This window comes from Frieseomelitta varia, unplaced genomic scaffold (genome assembly GCF_011392965.1).
Source record: "Frieseomelitta varia isolate USP_RPSP 00005682 unplaced genomic scaffold, Fvar_1.2 scaffold_190, whole genome shotgun sequence".
NCBI classification, from domain to species: domain Eukaryota; kingdom Metazoa; phylum Arthropoda; class Insecta; order Hymenoptera; family Apidae; genus Frieseomelitta; species Frieseomelitta varia.
The window spans coordinates 33,634-52,225 of NW_025109639.1; the positions used below are offsets into that span (position 1 = coordinate 33,634).

Consider the following 18,592-nt stretch of genomic DNA (forward strand, 5'->3'; position numbering starts at 1 on the left):
GCTCGACCGAGGTTCCGATGCACGACACTTTATATAGCGCACAGCGATTAACCGTACTTCAATTAAGCGTATCATCGTTGTATACTGTCCGTAAACACGACGATAAATTTCCGTAGGCGTAACGTTTTTTCCATCGTTAAAAACGTCGACCTCGCTGCTTCTCGTTGAATATCGCTGAACACCGCACCTATATATCTAGTTCTAAATTCTAAACGATACTGTTCTTCTGCCGAAGCAAACTGATCGCGACTTGGCATGTTTATAAAGGAGAGACACACACCTATAAACAATCTGTTCGTCAGTCAAAATTCTTTTCATTCTCGAGCGACGTTATTCAGCGGACGAGCGTGCGTTATTTTTCAGCCGATGTCTTACGACGATAGGTATGTACGTATGTACCTATATTTTGTACATATAGGTATGTACAAAAGATACACGCGTATTGTATACTTACGTATACAGCGAGTTCCTATTTCGGGTAGCTGACAAGCGTTCCGTGGCGTTGATGGCGGCGCGGACGTGGTCTGATGCCGAGAGTGATGAGAATGGTTGTTCTTTGACGAGTGAAACGATTGCTGCGAGGGTAACCGTCGACCTCCGACCATTGGTCCCAGATTGATGCCACCAGCGCCATTGTTGCTGCTGCTACCACTCTGAAAATTAAGAAAGAACGGTACGATGAAATTCGATACGCCGCCTCGTTCGTCAAGATATCCGTCTTCACGAATTTTTCTTTTTTTCTTGGTTATTAAATATTTAATATTTATTAAATATTATTTAATTAATATTTATTAAATATTTAATACCCATTTTAACATATAGTAAATATATATTGAATATTTAATAAATATTAAATAATAAATAAGAGAAATATTAAATATTTATTAAATATTTAATATTTTAACATGTTCATATATATATATATTGATTATTTAATATTTCAACATGTTCATATTTTTTTGTATCATTCGACAATTTTTAACGCGTTATGAATATAGAAGAGAGAAAAAGAATAATATTTAAACGCTGCATCACTAAAATAGAAGACTGCAAATATAATGTATAATAGGTGGCATTGAGATATTCGAAAAACGGGGGTTTTTTTAGATTTTATTATAAATTTAGAAACATCAAAAGGAACAGTTTTTGTTAGAGTCTGTCGTGTAACGATGACTTCAAACAATGGTAAATTCCGAGGTGAATTTTGTCGATATTGCCACTCTTTTTTGCTCTCGAATTTTTAATTTGAATGAATCTTTCATCTCGTAGTTTATAAATTTAAGATTAGAACGACGATTGAAACATAGAATTTTCATCAAAGTAAAAAGGAAAAACAAAAAAAAAAAGAATAGAAAAACTTTAAAATATAATGAAATACGCAAACAAACATACATCTACAAAATTTCTAACGAAAAATTATAAATTGGTCATAAATTGTCCATTTTGGTTAATGTTAGAAACATCGAAAAGAGTGCAAACGACTACCATCGTAAGAGCCAATTCAATTACACAAGAGCACCAACTGACAAGAGATAACCTGCTGGACAATAACGGTCCACGGGAAGCCAATAATTTTTCAGCCAGAGTATCAGTTTCTTGAAACGTCATCGTGCTCATTATCGGTATAGTTAGATAGATCGTATCGTTCCCTATTCCGGTCACGAACCTTACTTATCCACGAACCTCTAATAGCACGTGTACGGCTATATTGCGCAGGATGTTTCATTTATCTTAATCGTCACAAATGCTTCTATCCTTAGTTAACGTCATGATGAGAAAAGTGCCCGGGATCGAAGAACTTGTTCGTTGCTGCTAGTTATGCCAGCAAATGTTACGGCTAATAATGAAGTATCTGCGTCAAAAATGTGAATACATCGTTGATCTTGTTTAGTTCGTCTTATTATAACAACCACCACACACTATCGTACAAGATAGGGAACTCTGAGGAAATTATGTAGCGTGTAACAGACGTGTATTCGAGGGCAAATCTAGACAAAATCTCACGATATTTTCGAAGAAACGTGGCTGCATAACGAATTTGATGAAAATAGAAAATTATGGAATGGGAGACTTGATCGATGATGAGTTAGGAAAGATCGAGGTAATGAGCAGAATTAGGAATTGTTAAAGATAAGATAGAAAAGGAGTTGAATTTTCTTGGAATTCCTCCTCCCAAAACTATTATACATTGATGTATAATATCTTTCGCCTTAAAATTGTTGACAGTTCAAGTGAACGATAAGTCAATTCTACGCATGTGAATAAGTACATTACGTAATGCTTATATATTTTTATATATACATATAACAGCATGAATTTGTGTTGTCAAGAATTTTTCAATATTGTAGCTTTAAGCTTGTAGCTCTAGTGGTAGTTTAATTATGGTGTCGTTTAATTATAAGTGACCGAACGAGGTCAGATCAAAGAGTCAGGTACTGGAGAAAAATCGAGGCGTTGGGAAAAGCTGAAACGTCATCTGAGCCAGGGATTGCAAGGGTATAAAAAGAGGATATGCCTAAAGTAATGAGAAAGATTTTTTCCTAGACTTTTTCTAGATTTTTCTTCTAGATTATTGTAGATTCTTCTTTAGAGATCTAGAAATTAAAATCCTCAGCGTCTAAAAATCTAGAAATCAGCGACTGAGAATCTAGAAACCAGAATCTAAGAATCTAGAATCTAGATTCTTAGATAAACTTTCGATCTAACTGCTGTGCGTTAAGAATCTCGAGAAAGAGAGAGAAAAAGAGAGAGAGAGAGAGAGAGAGACGTAGCTGTGTTGCTGTTGATGGACTTATTGTTAGTTTTATAGTTTAGTTTCATGAATCTTTCAGGATACTATCGATCGATTATACTATACGATTGAATGTAGATATTTTCCTAGAGTTTTTAAACCTGCATGCTAGAAATACTAGCCGATAAAAATCCTTTTTTTCTCATATATGTTACAGGTGAAAAGTAATTTCAGTCTATTTCCTCTGCGATTTTGTTGTGCTTTATGTTTCTGATATTGATTAAAAAGAACAAACACAATAATTTATAGCCTCACTTACTTCAATTTGGAAATTAACAAACAATTCTGTTTACTAAGTTACACACGTAGTATTACGGATTTAAAAATTGCGATTAATGTGACACGTAAAATGAAAATTATTCTGTTTCATTCTGTTAGAATTATTGGCTGTTTTTCTTTTCTTATATATATTTTATACATAGTTTGGACGAAGATTCTAATTCTAGCCTCTGAAATCTTTAGGATACTGATTAGAAAAAAGAAAAGAAAAAAAAAAACGAACGCGTAATTCCCAATTGCGAGCGAACAATTTGCAGTTTCTTCTCGGTGAAAATATCGCGAGCAAAAAGAGGTCATTGCAGAAGAACGAAAGTGTTATCGCAATAGGAGGAGAATGTAGGTTAATGCGGCTCATCGAAGCTATTTAGACTCGGTCGTGATAAAGTACAAAAATGAACCATCACCTCCTTGAGGATCGTCGAAACAGGCCAAAAAAGAAAAAAAATATATATATATATATATCAGCCTCGCTCTTCTCATAAATATACACTATTGTGCAAAAGTATAGAAAAACCTCAAATATTTGTAAATAGGAAGTGAAAAATGTTCGGTTAATGGGATTTTTTTGCTGATAGAATATCCAATTCTTTTTATATTAAATTGCGCATACCTAAGTGAGAATTAAGAAAATTGTTAGTTTATTCTCATATTTCAGAACGTTATATATTTTTTAGCCTTTGAATTATTTAACTTTCTTTTGGCGTATATGCTGCAGAGTTACATTCTTTTTCATGCTTTGAATTATCGAAGTAAAATGCATCTACATCATTTCCGTTTACCGTTTCAGTATCTGAAAAAGTTATTTCCTCTCTCGTGTCTCGAATTTGATAGAATTGAAGCTGCAACATCACAAGTGTGTGTGTTTTGATGCTTTTAGTTGAGAAAACTTTTAATTGACGAAACTTTGAACTGAGAAAGAAAAAAATACGTAATATATCAATTGGTGGACAAAAAAAAATTGATCTATTTAAAAATATACTGACAACTTTCAAAAAAAAAAAAAAAAATTGAGCTATTTAAAAATATACTGACAAGTCTCATGAGAAAAAACATGAAAAAGTTCTATATGCGTTGATATAATGCGAGATTTTCCCGAGAAGTTACTAGATTTGTTGTTAACAAAATATTCATATAATAATTTTTTCCATTATTCGTTCAATAAAAATACTCGTAACTTTGGAAAACCAATCTCTGGTTCATGCTAACTTGCCACAAAAAATACTTTTGCTTTAATCGCATGTATTTCAAGCACGTGTACACAAGACCGTAAACGTTTTTATGTGCATGTAAGTTACAACACCTACGTACGTTGCGCACAATATAAATCTGTAAACAGAATTTATTGATCGTAGGAACGAACGTTGTTCGATAGTTTGCGGCAATGTGATTCATTTGGTGTGAATAAAAAAATCGCGGTTTATTCTATTTTGATACGAAATATCTTCTATTTTTACTTCTCTCAGACGAATATTTGAAAAACTAGTGAACCGAAGGAAACACATGTTAAAAAAACAGAAAGTGAAAATATTAATGCAGGAAATGAATAAGAAAAATAATAAGTCAATTATTATAAAAAATAGGAAAGTTACAGAAATGAAGAAAAATGAAAAAACCTTTTTTTCCTACAGTAAAAGTTTCCGACTAAAGAACGCCAAGTCTTTTATAATTACTCTTTTTGTAAAATAAACATTTGCAGAACTGGTGAGGATTGAAAGACATATTTCGAATGAAAGAAAAAGTACTGTTAGTGCTCAGAAGCCAGTCATTAAATCTCGTTTCATTATATATATAAAAACATAGGAGAATGAAGGACGGTTTGAAAATGAAGAATGAAAGAACTTTTTTCTCTAATGAAAACTTTTATCTGCGAATTTTTTTTTCTCTACAAAAAAACTTAAATCGATTAAAAAAAAAAAAAAAGAAACGAATTCAAATAACGAATGTAACGCGTGAAACATTAACAATCGATCATGCACTGTTTTATTTCTGTTTCTTGCTTGCTCGTTCTTCGGTAACGAAAAAAATGAGAAAGGGAAACAGGCGTCTCGTTAATCTTTACCACCAGACCTTTAATGAATAATTCAATGTGAAACGTGTCAGTCTCACAAGCATGCGATACGAGCGATATTCGTTGAACGTGTTCAGATACTTTTACATCGATACTTTGGCAAATACCTCTTTCACGATTCTCCGTCATTCTTCTTCTTCTTTCTCTCCGTTTCTCTCTCTCTCTCCCTCTCTTTACCAGGTCACGGTCTAGTCGTGTAAATGAGCTTCTCGTAATCTTGTTTCAAGTGCCGACAAAATCGTGCACGCAAAGTGTGGAATCAGCGCGCTTTATGCAGATTTCATGGTAATATCAATTGGCAGGGAGTACATAATTTGATCGTTCCACTAGACCGTGCGGTATTAATAAAGCAACGGTATATATCGGGTGATCCAAGAAACGTGAAACATTTGAATAATGTATGACGAAAATGAAGACTTGCAACTGTGATATCGGTCGAAGGGATATGGCAGGTCGTAAGCCATAATTCCCCTAGTGATGTCCCTTAATGAATGCAGCAGAATTTAGAACTACATCCTCCCTGTTGTCCTGGTATATTCGATTAATATTTCATTAAACGCGACTGAGAATTTGCCGCTTGATCGATAGTGGATTCCCAAGCAGAAAATTTCGTTCGAAAAAGAAATTCCATTGAACGATCAGGATCAGTTTATTCTCAATTTTCAGCAGTTTGTATGAGATTGTATGAGAAGTTGAATGCATTTAATAACAATTGACGTTTTATCAATTATTATTATTAGCAATTAACGTTTTATTAATTATTATAAAGTATAAAAGTATACACAGACTGTTTAATGTAGATATATATACACTCTCGTCAATTTGAATTAACTCGGACACCATGTGGAACAAAGTGAACCGTGTAAAATCCGGTTAACTCGATCTGATAATATATCATGCATTCTCGCTAACAAATCAGTGATAGCAAATGTTCTTTTCTCCGCTGTATATGTAATCCGCTTATAACATGTACCTCCTAATCTATCCTAATGTATCTTCCGACATAAACCCGAGATATAATCTCGAGATACAGCTGAAGATGTAATAAAAAAAACTCGAGCGAATGTTTTAAAGAAAATTACTAAAACAGATGGTTAATTTTCATCCAGCGAATGCTGAAATCCATCCTTATTAATAATAACGGATTCCTGACAATAACAATTAATACAGATGTTATCTTTAAGAAAAGAGACATACGTTTGTAAATATAAAAACGTCACGTTTAAGATGTTTCGTATTTGGAAAGCTGTTGTTGGTCCGTTTGAATTATTCAGCCTTGCACGTTCCTAGAATCCATTTGCCATCCGAGGGCCAATAGTCTACGTTTCATCCCTTTTGCTTCCAAATTCCGTATACGTATATATTGCCTCATCATATCTACTCTTTCTTTTCAAATTTTTTTCTGTCACAGTGCAACATCATTGACGCACTTTCAAAGAACGGAATATTCTCGTAACTGTTTGTCTTTTGTAATTGGTACCCGTAAACGTGCATTTGGTGTGTTCAATCGTTCGTCACGCATGGCAATTCTTCTCACAATAAATAGTAAAACATCGCGACGTATTAATTATTATCTATTAATATTAAGTATTAATTATTATACGTACGTGTGTAACATTTTAATGATAGACATATGAATCTTGAAATTAAATTTTCTTGAAAATCTTCAGTCTCCTTGAAGACATATGAAACATTAAAACTTGCGTATGATACTAAATCTAAATGACCGGCGGGAGGTACAGAGTATTTCGTACAAAAGAAATCGTCAAACGTTATAAAATAGGGAATTTTAAAAAAAATTAGTAAACTTGAAACGTGTACATACATTTTCTGCGAAACTGAATTACCTAAATGAGTCGATCAACGATTACTTAAAAATGAGACTTGAAGGGAGAGGGGGGGATAACTCGCAAAAATTACATTTGCTCTTCTAGGAATCGATCTTTCGATTACCAGTTCATTTGCCTTTTACTAATAAACAATCCAAATAATTCAAATAGCGTAGTAGCGTTTTTTTGCAATTTTCGCAGATATTTGACAGACGCAAGTAAACTCGACGCGATAAATAAAGTAGTTGAACTTCGTAGCAAGAAATTGTTTAGCAACATTACGAGATTGTTACTTCTGATTTTTTCTAACAAATCACCGTTAAGGACAAGCGCATTTTTCCCTCGCTTTTAGCGAGCTCTGTCACGATAGACGTAATGAAACTAGTTTAAAGTTACACACGCAACGATGTTACGAAGTAATGACTTTGCATGCAAACGTTCGTCAGTAGGGAATTTCATCCTCGCCTTCAATTTCTTCTGTCCTTCTGTGTTACCATGTGCACAAAAAAAAAAAAAAATAACACACTCACCTTCAAAGAGATATGCATCAGGAAACGCTCGGGCAATCTCGAAAAGTTTCTCTCGGTTTTGTTTTGCCAGTATTATCACGTCTAATTGATTCTGTTTGTTGTCTGATTGTCTCCGTGATTTATCTTTGAAAGATAAGATATCCTTAGCTCGGAATTTCCATATCTCTTTTTACCATTAAGTTTCACTGGAGTTTAACAGGTCTCTGCACTTTGTTATTACGAAAACGAGAAGAATTTAGAAATTATAAACGAAAGAATCAATATTGACTCCGTTTTCTGGTCACTTTTATGATTTACCTTTGAAGAACTTAGCTCGAAACTTCAGCCATCATCCCTCTTTCGCTAAAAGCATCGATACGAAGCTTTTATCGTTCATTGAACTTCGTCACACAGTCGTCTTATTGTAAAAAATGAGAAGAATTTGGAGATTATAAACGAAAGAATTTATTTCTATTATAAAAATAATTATAAAATTTTTCATTTTTACTTCTTCAAAGACTACTAAACTAGTTCTATCAAACATAAAAAAAAAAAAAACGCATTCTCGAAAATCCTTGCTGGACCTTTGGACCCGCAGTGATATTCTCGCGCTTAATTAATTCTGTTTGCCGTCTCGTTGTTTTCGCGGCTCGTCTTCGTCTCCCTAGTCCGTAGCTTCAGCCACAATCCCTCCTTCGCCATCAGCACGAAGCTTTTGCCACTGAATTTCATTGGGATTGAAGTCTTCTCGCAGGTTTCCAGCTCGCACCGCCACAGCAAGTAGAACAACATCACTCTGCATATCAGTAAAGCAAACCTGTTGCCGATACAGAGTCTAGGACCAAGTCCAAACGGCATGTAAGTCGCCTGAGAAGACTCGATGGGCGACAAACCTCGATCAGTATCGAATTTCAACGGGTCTGAGAAATATTCTGTATCGCGTTGAAGCGCAAACGAGAGGAACCAGACGATGTCCCCTGGCTTCACGGTGACTGGTTGCCCTCCAGGTGTTGCCGGAGGAAGTTGAAACTCTTTCACGCACACCCGATCCAAAAACGGGATCACAGCGTACAGTCTGAGAGTCTCGTTGATCACCGCGTTCAAGTACTGCATATTTTTTAGAACCTCGTAGGTGGGCTTCCCACCGGTCTTTGCAACCACCTCTTCGATCTCTCGGTGCAGTTTCGCCTGTACTTCCGGATGCATGGCAATTTCATGCGCGGCGAAACTGAGTATGGTGGATATCGTGTCGTAGCTAGCAGCGTAGAAAACAAAGGCCTGGGAGGTCATCTCCTCGATCGTTAGACAATTTCCATCCGCATCCTTGTACTCCATCATCATCTGCATCACGTCTGGTCGGTGAATCCCCTGTTTTGGACACAGCAGTTTGGAGAATAGATAGCCAGAATCGAAACGATTTTTAACGAGTGAGAAAAAGAAAATTGTGCACTCTGATGCATAGATTGAGCTATTTAAATACGATACACTCGAATGTCTTCGAAACTGCGATATAAATGGAATGAAACAATTTTAGCACTAAAATTGACGAACAAGTTCAAATAGTGGAATTGGTCAGCTCATAATTATAGATTATATTATTTATAGATAATTTATAGGTATAATATACTCAATTTATACATTATTTATAGATAATTATAGATATAATCTACTTTGAACGTGACTTTACGTTACGTGGCAAGAAGTTATTATTACGTAAAGAAATGAATTCGATGCCTTTTTTTAGTTAGTTCTTGTCTAACAACAAATTTTTTTATAACAAGTTCTTCTTTAAGAAGAGTTTCCACTTAATAATCGTTCGTCAGGTTCTTCGAATTTTCAATTTTCAAGTCTAACTTATTTTCTTAATCCAAGACACATCCAAATTACTATCGAGAAACCTTCAACTGAAAACCAAGATGTTCATTATTCGTATTTCCCGATTTAACGCGAGGGCACCGAACTGATTTCAGAGTCCCAAGCACCTATCGGGTCCCGTTTTCCAATCGTTCGACACTCACCTTTTCCTTCCTCGCTTTAACCACGTTGTCGACGACGCTTGTGAAATATTGACGCGCGCTCTCGCTAAACATTTGAGTCCGTAGCAGTTTGAACAGCAATGGGAAATTGTTGCCCACGATGAGCCTCAGCGACACCGAGGACATGAAATCGATCGTTTTCTTCGCGAACGAGTAGAACTCGTTTTTCGGATCTCTCATCGAATCCGTCACGAAACCGAAATTACAGCTAGCCACCGTGTCGTTGGTGTATCGGCCGAAAATGTTCTTCATCTCGTACGTTCGTCCCTGTTTCGCCTCGTCCGCGACGAATCGCGTGAACTTGTCGGCGCAGTCGGTGATCAGGTGGAACATGGTCTTCAGTTTGCTGGCGGTGAAACTGGGGCTGAGTATTCTTCTCATTTCCCTCCAAGCGTCGCCGCGAAGGAAGAACAGACCCTTGCCCGACAAAGGGTCTATCTTCTCGTCCATGATGGTCACGTGATCGGTGAAATTGTCGAAATTCTTCACGGCAATGGAGCTGATCAGCTCCGGATCCTTGATCACTATCACCGGTGTCACGAAGTGATACACACCGAAGTACTTGACGTTTGGGAAACGATGGTATAGGTCTTCCAAGCACTCGTGCATGGAAGCTTTACGGAACACCGTCGGCGCCATATTTCCTATGATCGGAATCGGTGTCTTGTGCGGGACATTGAGCTCTTTGAAACGAGTCATGGATTTCCACAGGTAGTAATAGATGAGGAGAAAGCCAAGCACAAGAGTCAGGCTTAACGTCAACGGGTCCATTGTCGAATCTGAATCGGATTTGGAACTTGGTCGATCGAGAGATATACATATATTATCAGTTGTCAGCTGACACACTGGCGAGGATATCTAAGAACCGAGAACTGTCGCGATTTCGTGCGATCTTCCGTTTATAACTGCGTTTGTGACGTACGGGATCGACGCTGATGTCATGAAAACGAGATAACAAGTTAGATTTGATTGGTGTTGCGTGAAGTCATAATTGGCAGAGATATATTTCATCTTGGATTCGACATTGGAACTATCGACAGTGGTCAAAGTGTTAGATATTATTGTAGACGTGGAACAGCGTATTTTTTTGAGGTTTCAATAATTTTTCCTAAAATATACAAATAAAAGCTTGTATTATAAAGTTTCTCTATTTTTTTTTCACTCCGATGTCTCTGGATGGAAATTTTATGCTTTAATCGTCGGTAGTTCTAGTGCCAATGTCGCTGATAAAAATTAAATCAACGAGGATGAACGTTCATTTAAGTTGTTCATAAATTTCAATCGTTCAAATTTCAATCGCAAAGAATTGATTCATTCGTTAATTTAAATATCATTTAAATTACAATTATAAGAGTCATCAGTTTCCCATGAAATTCCGAGAGGCAGGACTCTAAATATAAAATTTTAATTCCAGGTACTCTCTAGCTTTCGAGATGTTAATAAAAATTTCAGTACGATATATTGAATTCTGTCTGGGAAACAATATCTGTCTTTTATTGCACAATTTGATTATATGATTATACGTAAATTGAAATGATTAAATGTAAATATTACAATTAATTATTCATAAACGCATAAAAATTTGCAAGATCGTTTGTCAAGATCAAAGAAAAGAATTGAAATTTTAAAATTTCATTCTTTTGACGCGCATAATAAATAAAGTCGAAACAAATATCACGCATTGACGTCATAATATGAGAGAAGAGAGTCTTTTTTTTTTACGTGTATGATACTCTGTCATGTAAACATTCGCGTTTAATTTTGTATTTATATATAGCCTCTCCACTGTTAATTTAAACATCGCGCAATCAACAAGTGTCGACATATATGTGTGTGTATATATATGTATATATGATTCATTTATGATCGTTTTAAATCACTTGTAGGCGTACGACGTACGAGTATTATAATGTAGTACAATTGCTCTTAAAAAAGATCGAGGTTAACAAAGCTATTATGTAATTGCGAGCACGATATTTTTCGAACAACTTTAGAGGTTCATTCTAAATCGAATAAGTGGTCTTTTGTTATTAACTATGGATTTTACAGAAAAAGGGCGATTAAATAAAAAAGTACCATTACTATTTAAAAAAAAAGGATTACATTTAATAAAAAATACATTATTTAGAATGTTGAAGTATTTATGCATTTTTGGGAAATTTAAAGTTCTCAAAAAAGCAAACTATTGAATCGTCCCGCAAATACGATTTTCTGGAATTAAAATAATTAATGCTGCTACTGTCGAAATTTAAAAAAAACTCGAACAAATAAACTCGATAGAAAAAGATAATGAATTATAAAAGATAGAAGTCGCTTCATCATCGCTAACAGGTTATTTTTATTTTCATATAATACAAGGCTCGCGTTGCTCATGGGATGACTTAATATGTAATATATACTTAACTTCATTATTTCAAATTTTTGGAGAAATGAAAAATTTTTGCTAATGAAAGTTATTCAGTACAAAAAGTAATATACGTAATATAGTAGTAATAATTTTTTTACAATTCGAAGAGTTTCGAAGATTCCAAAGTCGTTTCCACCTTTTTTCAAGTCGAATGATACAGTTTTTGTTGATTGTTAATCGATATAGCTCGACAAGCTACAACAAAAACTATTAATTTAGGTATGTCGAAAAATTATTAATCGAAGAGATATTATGACATTGATTCTACAAAATCTGGCAATGCATTAAAAACAAGAACAAGAGTACTGTCCCTATCTTTCTTCGATAACAATCTCTCAGAAATCGAGAATTTACTGCCCGAATATTTATGTATCTGCAAACGAAAGCCTTCTATGCTGATTGTGCGAATCCTTTTGCGAGTCGTACTGTACTAAGCCGAGTACGCGAGTTTCGTCACGTATCACGCACAATTTCCGCCAATCAGAAAGAAATTGAACCACATGTTTTTACTCACATTTGATTATCCACGCGAAATGTTTTACATCGGCGAAACCATACGTTTCACAGTTAAGTATAATCGCGTCACGTGCCCCCCCGGCGGTGCATAGACAACAATGATTACTACTCGAGAAATCATAAACGTGCCCGCTCAACCTCTTTCAATCTTTTCAAGCTGTTTGATTCGTCGCGCAAACTTGAAAAGAACTCGTTGGCCGCTGGAAATCACGGTACATTCAACGCGATACGATGGCAATTTTTCTCGTGCGGCTTCATTTTGTTCACGAAACTGTGAAAGAACTGTCGGCGAGAAAATTACGTGTTTCTGCGATTGCATTATCCCTATACACTTGTTTGAAACGTATCGCGATGCACGTGCCCGACACTGTATCGTCAATTTCAGTTTACTTGCGCATTATCGATTCTCCTTATCGTTGGTTTTGTCGCGTGGCGTCGACGCTGAAATACGTGCTTTGAGATGACGAATTATTTTTCAACTCTATCATACGTAGTGGAGTTCCATTTGCACGAAGTCCTTTATTTGAACGAAATTTTAATCAGCGTCGGAGCTAAATGAACTTTTGCTGATTGTAATCATTTATTTCAATCTGAATTCCTATTGTATCAGCGGGAAGCGAGCAGTAAAAGAGAAAATATATTATTTCAATTTATTCCCCGATTTCGCATGAACATACAGAAAATTCATATAAACGGAGTTTTAGCATTGTCAATATTGTGAGTTAGGAAAATCTAGGAAAAGGAATTGTCGCCTGCAGAGTGTCACTTGAGATGATTACGACGAAGGCTAAGCCTGGACATATTTGTTTTAGTTATTCCAGGCTTAGGACTTGGAATATTAAGGGTATGAGTGTTCATGTGCATGAAAGATTCGAGAAGCATATCGAAAGGGAATTCGAGAAAGAGAGAATCGAGAATAAAGAGAGAGAGAGAGAGAGTTGTGAGAGCAAGAGTATTAATCTTTTTTTTTTGTTACCACCGCATTGAGACTTTTATTTCTGTCAATTCTTTATTCAACATCACGGGAATAAAATACCCTTTTAACAAAATTGGAACACAGCCAAGATTCTTTACTAATTAAAGAACTTAGTGATTAAAGATACAATTTACGATAATATTTCAACACAAAATTAACAACATACGTACGTGCGTAACGAGTCAAAATTATGAAGCATAATATATGGTCTTCGCAATCGCCAAGCTTGAACCTCTTTAAAAAATTATGCATTGAAGAGTAAAGGAAAGCAGGAGAACAAGGAAAAAGCGTTCGAAATCAAAGAAAGATTTATGAACGAAAGGAGCTTGGGGAAAAATATCGCCAGAATTTTTCAGGGAATGAATAAAAAGAATGTCTCTGGTGGTTCACGCGCACGAAGGAGAATACATTGATGAAAAAAATCAACACTAAAACAGTCTCGAAATATTCAACATATAAATCATTATTATTCAATTGATAATAATTAAAATAGAGTTATACAATTGTGTAATTGTGTTATATATGTTCTGAAAAAAATGTCCGTATCTTTTAAACAATTGTAAAAAAAAAAAAGAAATTCCGAAAGCCGTCATATTGACGTTATTCTAGTTCATCACTTTTTGACAAGATCTTTCACGTATGTATATATAATTTGCATTATACATCTTTCTCATTGTAAAAATTGAATACTCGTGAATTTTAATTCAGCAATGCATTTTACTTTAAATCTTAATAAAATTTGATAAAAGATCCGATAATTTACAGCCGTAAGTGCATAAATTATAAAGAGATTTGTTTCAACGTGTATACTGACTATACAATACATTCTGTGAGAAGTATATCCAAACAATTTCTCTTCTTATGTAAAAAATTTCCTCACGTTGCTCTCCTTATTTCTTCGTCTCGTATCTTTTCTTCTTTCTCTTCATAATTCGATAAGATTAATTGCACGAATTAAACCACTGCGTAAAATGATATGTTTCAACGATTATTCTTCAATGTTCTACTCAACAATGGAAATGATAGTTCGCAAACTGAGATCACTGTTCGGCGGCACATTTAAATAAACAAGTTAATTCAACCGACAATATTCTCTGAAACTTCGTTCATTGCCCATTCTCTCTACCACGTTTCTATCATTCAATTTGTTGGTTGGTTAATCGATAAACTTGTCGGACAGTTCGTGTTCGCAACACACTTTCACGCAATTTCATTTCCGTTAATGCGATTCTTTGATTATCTGACTGATTGAGTTATCAATCAAGATCCAGAAAACAGTAATCATGTAATCAGGTAACACTAGAGAAATCTTGTAAAAGTACTATTTTTTAATACAGTCTTCCTGAATCATCTTTATATAAAGATAATAAAGTTTTACGGACGATATCAAGGTAAGAATAAATATAGTTTTCGCAGAAAAATATATATTTTTTTACTAAAAAGCAAGTTACCCGTGCACTGTTTCTTTTAATTCTTTTCGATCGCTTGAAGCTTTAGACATCGAGGACGAACATTGTTTGAACAAATATTTGCTGTACGTCTTTTATAGATTTTAGCTCTTCGTATCTCCCCGTACTATAAACATAACAGCGTGTTGCTCTTTTTTTCGGTGCACATTTAAAATAGTTAAAAGGCCATTGTTACTGTACTGTTCTGTTGTGACAAAAAGAAAAGCCAGCTCGTTAAAATCTCGACAGCTATGATAAATGAACATTGACAAATACTGATGCATCAATATTCATGATTCTTAGCGATCTGAAATGGCAAATTATTAATCGTGAATTGGTATTCGATGAAGAAAGATTACGTGATCGTGAATAATAATAGAATTATACGAATACGAAATACAATTGGATACCAAATATATATTATTCATATGAATAGGCAATTAGTAGTCATGTCAGAGTAAAATGAACATCCGTTTTATTAAATCATCATTTGTTATAAAAAAAAAAGATTAAAGAATTATAAAAGAAAGATAAAAGAGATTAAGAATTATAAAAAAAAGATTTAAAGAGATTAAGAATTATAAAAAAAAGATTAAAGAGATTAAGAATTATAAAAAAAAGATATGGAATTTATTAAATTTTTAATTTCAAATTTCTATTACATAGAAATATCTATTATATATCTATTATATGTTAGTACCATCTATTACATGATACTAAATTTCAAGTAATATTCCACTAAAGATTTTCTTGATCAATTGATTAATTGAGTCTGGTAACAAACCAGATTTTATTATCTTGTAATTGATAATTTTTAAAATCAACCGACAGTCTTTATAATTCTTTGTGTTATCATCATATAGAATTTAGTTTAGAACAATAAATCAACAGTGTATCAGCATGTGTTCGTTTTATATTTGATATGGTTATATATTCGTAACAATTTGATTAAGATTAACCAATCATGAATTTGTTATTCGTATTCATATTCGTGTTAATATCGATAGTTCTATCTATGTGTATATGTGCATGTTACAACACACATACAATCGCTTCAATACATCGTGTATCATGTATATTTTTGTAATGCTTATTTGATAATTCTTATCGTTTCTTTTAATTTATCACAACAAGACGCTTGATCCAATTTTTTGAAAAGTCCGTCGTAGATTTTAACGTTCGTAACGATAAACCGTACTGTTGTGTATTTGATAGATAATATTAATTGCGTATTTGATAAATAATGTTACGTAACATTGAGAGATGATATGCAATTGTGTTTGATAATACTAAATTATGATGCAGTTAATACAGTACAGTCAACACAGAATTATACATACAGTTTTATGACTTTAATTCGAGGATTTCAAATTCAATATCTATCACGTTTCGACTACTCTTATTATCAGTCACAGATGAAGAGTAGATTCTATTTAAAAATGTAAATCAGAAAAAAATAAAATTTTTTCACTCCGAGGCTTCCTTTTTGCAGAAAGTCAAGTTTCAAAGTTTTGTGATGCTTATACGTTTATCATTTGCCGTCCATGCTTCTTGATTTATAGAGTTGATTAAACACGAGCTTTTGAGCAACTCAAAAAATTTCAATTCATTATCGTCAATTTTTTAGAATGAACGAACCATTTACGAAAATGAATCACTGGTTTCTTGAAAACACTAGTCCTTTATTTACGTAACAAAATTAAGAAATTGACGAAAATTGAAGTTGATTAGTTCCGCTCGGTCTGAAAGGCTCGAATAAAACATTTTATTTGGATATTTTTGAACGATTCATAAATCGCGTTACCTTTTCACGCTTTCTTTCACTTCTGTTTCGTAACGTACGTTACATGGCTATGCTTCATTTATTTATCGAGAATGACTCGACAGTGTATTCTCAGGGACAGATTTATAGCGACATTGACAGAAGCAGAATAAAACAAAATGCTATCTTGTGTTTAAATGCAACAGTGTGTGCAACTGCGAAATGCGACGAAGAACGAAATCGTTTAACGATTCATCCGAGGCCATTGCCGCCCCTGCATCCACCTACCATCAATTCATCTTATCAGAGACAAACTACTCGACTATGCAAATTAATGAAACTTCTTCGTGACGGTGAATGATATAAAAGAGATACAGAAAGAATAATAAATGATACAGAAAGAATAATAATGAATTAAGGTGATTTGAATTGTTAAATTAGAAGTTCAATTAGAGAGCTAACGATCAACCATATTTTATTAATTCCTAATTGGTATCTGATCGAAGTATAAATTTTGTCATCATCCTGTATCTTATTCGTTGGTCATCATAATTTGGTCGATAGAAAGGAATTGTACATGCACAATTCTGATTCGTGTGATTCAGTGTACTGTATTCTTTAAATAGCTCATATTATGAATTTTCCTCTTGACTAACATCACTGCGTATTGATATGGTGAGCAGTATATTTATAGAATACTTTAATTTATCGCGTCGTTTCTTTAATTAACAAAACAATGTTTACTTCCCTTGAAAAGAAAGTATACTTTTTCGTGTTGTGCCATTTTCTTTGCAAAGGTTCGATACGTTAAATCGATACAGCACATAAGATAAGAGTCTTAAATTGTCATAGTATTTTTATATCGCACAGTACAATTTCTGTCACAACTGAGTCTACGATGAATTTGAAGATTGAAACCTCCCCTTTACAATGACCCCCTAAATCTTGACGTATAATTTTTTTGCCATTTTGTTAAACTTTGAATATTAAGCTTGAACGACGATGACTCCAAGAAATTGTAACAAATTTCATCGCTGTATTCGTTTTCACCTGATAATCAAAATTCAACAAAATGGCGATAGAAAATCGTGCATCAAGCTTCCAGGAGGTCGTTGTAAGGATAAAGCTTCGAATCAATTCTAAATAAACAAAAATTGTTCAATGTTTTTATTCAAGAAGGAAACCTGCTCCAGAAGGAAAGTCTGGTCCTCACTTCTCCACTCTCTACGTGATTTGAATAGAACATTTTGAATAAAATAAATGGCGTGTTTTGAAAGTAGATGTTTTAAGGTTTAAAATAAATCCGGGTTTATTGTTGCACGATATCGTTGTACGAATATGTAACAGTTCAAATATTTGGTGTCCAAATATTAATGTGAGCGACTTATGTACGTGTCCGTAGCATGGTTTGTTATACGGGACAATGTTTTGATCCGGGTGCCGGAACAAAACGACGTGGATTGACGTTACCATCGGTGTAGAAATTGAAAACTCTCCGAGTGAAATCTGCAAAGATGAATGGTGACGGTTACGTAAGCCGAGGATATTTATATAATGATCAAAAATAGCTGATTCGTGGCTACTGACGACCGCGGACGAGTCAGAGGGAAGTATGAGAGCCTCGTATAAATTATTTCGTTCCTGTTCTCGCGCTAACGATCCTACGTCGATGAAAGGAATTCAGTTTATCGGGCATATAACGTATTTTTTTAAACCTCTTGTTTTTCATACAAGATTCGTGTCCGAAGCCCTAGCTGTATTTTCCCTTTTTTAAACAACATGTTTCTGTTTATCACTTGACAGTGATAGTTAGTTGTTACTAGAGTGTGGATTTTTTACACATTTGCAGGAAATTTTGCGCGAGATGCACATAATATGCATCAGTTATCCGAAGGAGGTATAAGATTCAAAAATATTAGTAAAAAAATAATAATATGGTTTGTATAAATATTCTTTAAGTCTTTTTAAGAC

At 34.3% G+C, this 18,592-nt stretch overlaps 3 protein-coding genes across 4 annotated transcripts in view; 1 reads left to right on the forward strand and 2 right to left on the reverse strand.

Annotated features, from left to right (window-relative positions):
• The window catches only part of LOC122539084 (dynein axonemal heavy chain 1-like), a 110,833-nt gene that overhangs the window by 30,000 nt on the left and 62,241 nt on the right, over positions 1–18,592 (forward strand).
• LOC122539088 (thyrotropin-releasing hormone receptor-like) overlaps positions 1–18,592 on the reverse strand; it is a 36,771-nt gene that overhangs the window by 5,174 nt on the left and 13,005 nt on the right. Inside the window, exon 2 of the mRNA XM_043673706.1 lies at positions 455–653. Within this exon, the coding sequence (XP_043529641.1) occupies positions 455–653 (199 nt within the window). The remainder of the gene's footprint in view (positions 1–454; positions 654–18,592) is intronic.
• LOC122539086 (cytochrome P450 9e2-like) lies at positions 7,310–10,392 on the reverse strand. 2 transcript variants are annotated; one of them, XM_043673703.1, is made up of 3 exons: positions 9,495–10,392; positions 8,139–8,844; positions 7,310–8,106 (listed from the first exon to the last, which is right to left on the reverse strand). In XM_043673703.1, exons 1-3 carry the CDS (start codon positions 10,281–10,283, stop codon positions 8,093–8,095), a joined length of 1,509 nt encoding a protein of 502 aa, XP_043529638.1. In that variant the 5' UTR covers positions 10,284–10,392; the 3' UTR covers positions 7,310–8,092. The 2 variants fall into 2 exon arrangements, with proteins under 2 accessions (XP_043529638.1, XP_043529637.1); XM_043673702.1 differs by having other exon boundaries at positions 7,310–8,844.

What these genes read in the sequence shown, in the direction of transcription:
- LOC122539086 (XM_043673702.1), bottom strand. Translation starts at nt 10,283, where the DNA reads ATGGACCCGTTGACGTTAAGCCTGACTCTTGTGCTTGGCTTTCTCCTC. An exon ending in TTAAAGCGAGGAAGGAAAAG is followed by an intron (nt 8,845 to 9,494) that starts GTGAGTGTCGAA and finishes TGTCCAAAACAG; the next exon opens with GGGATTCACCGACCAGACGT.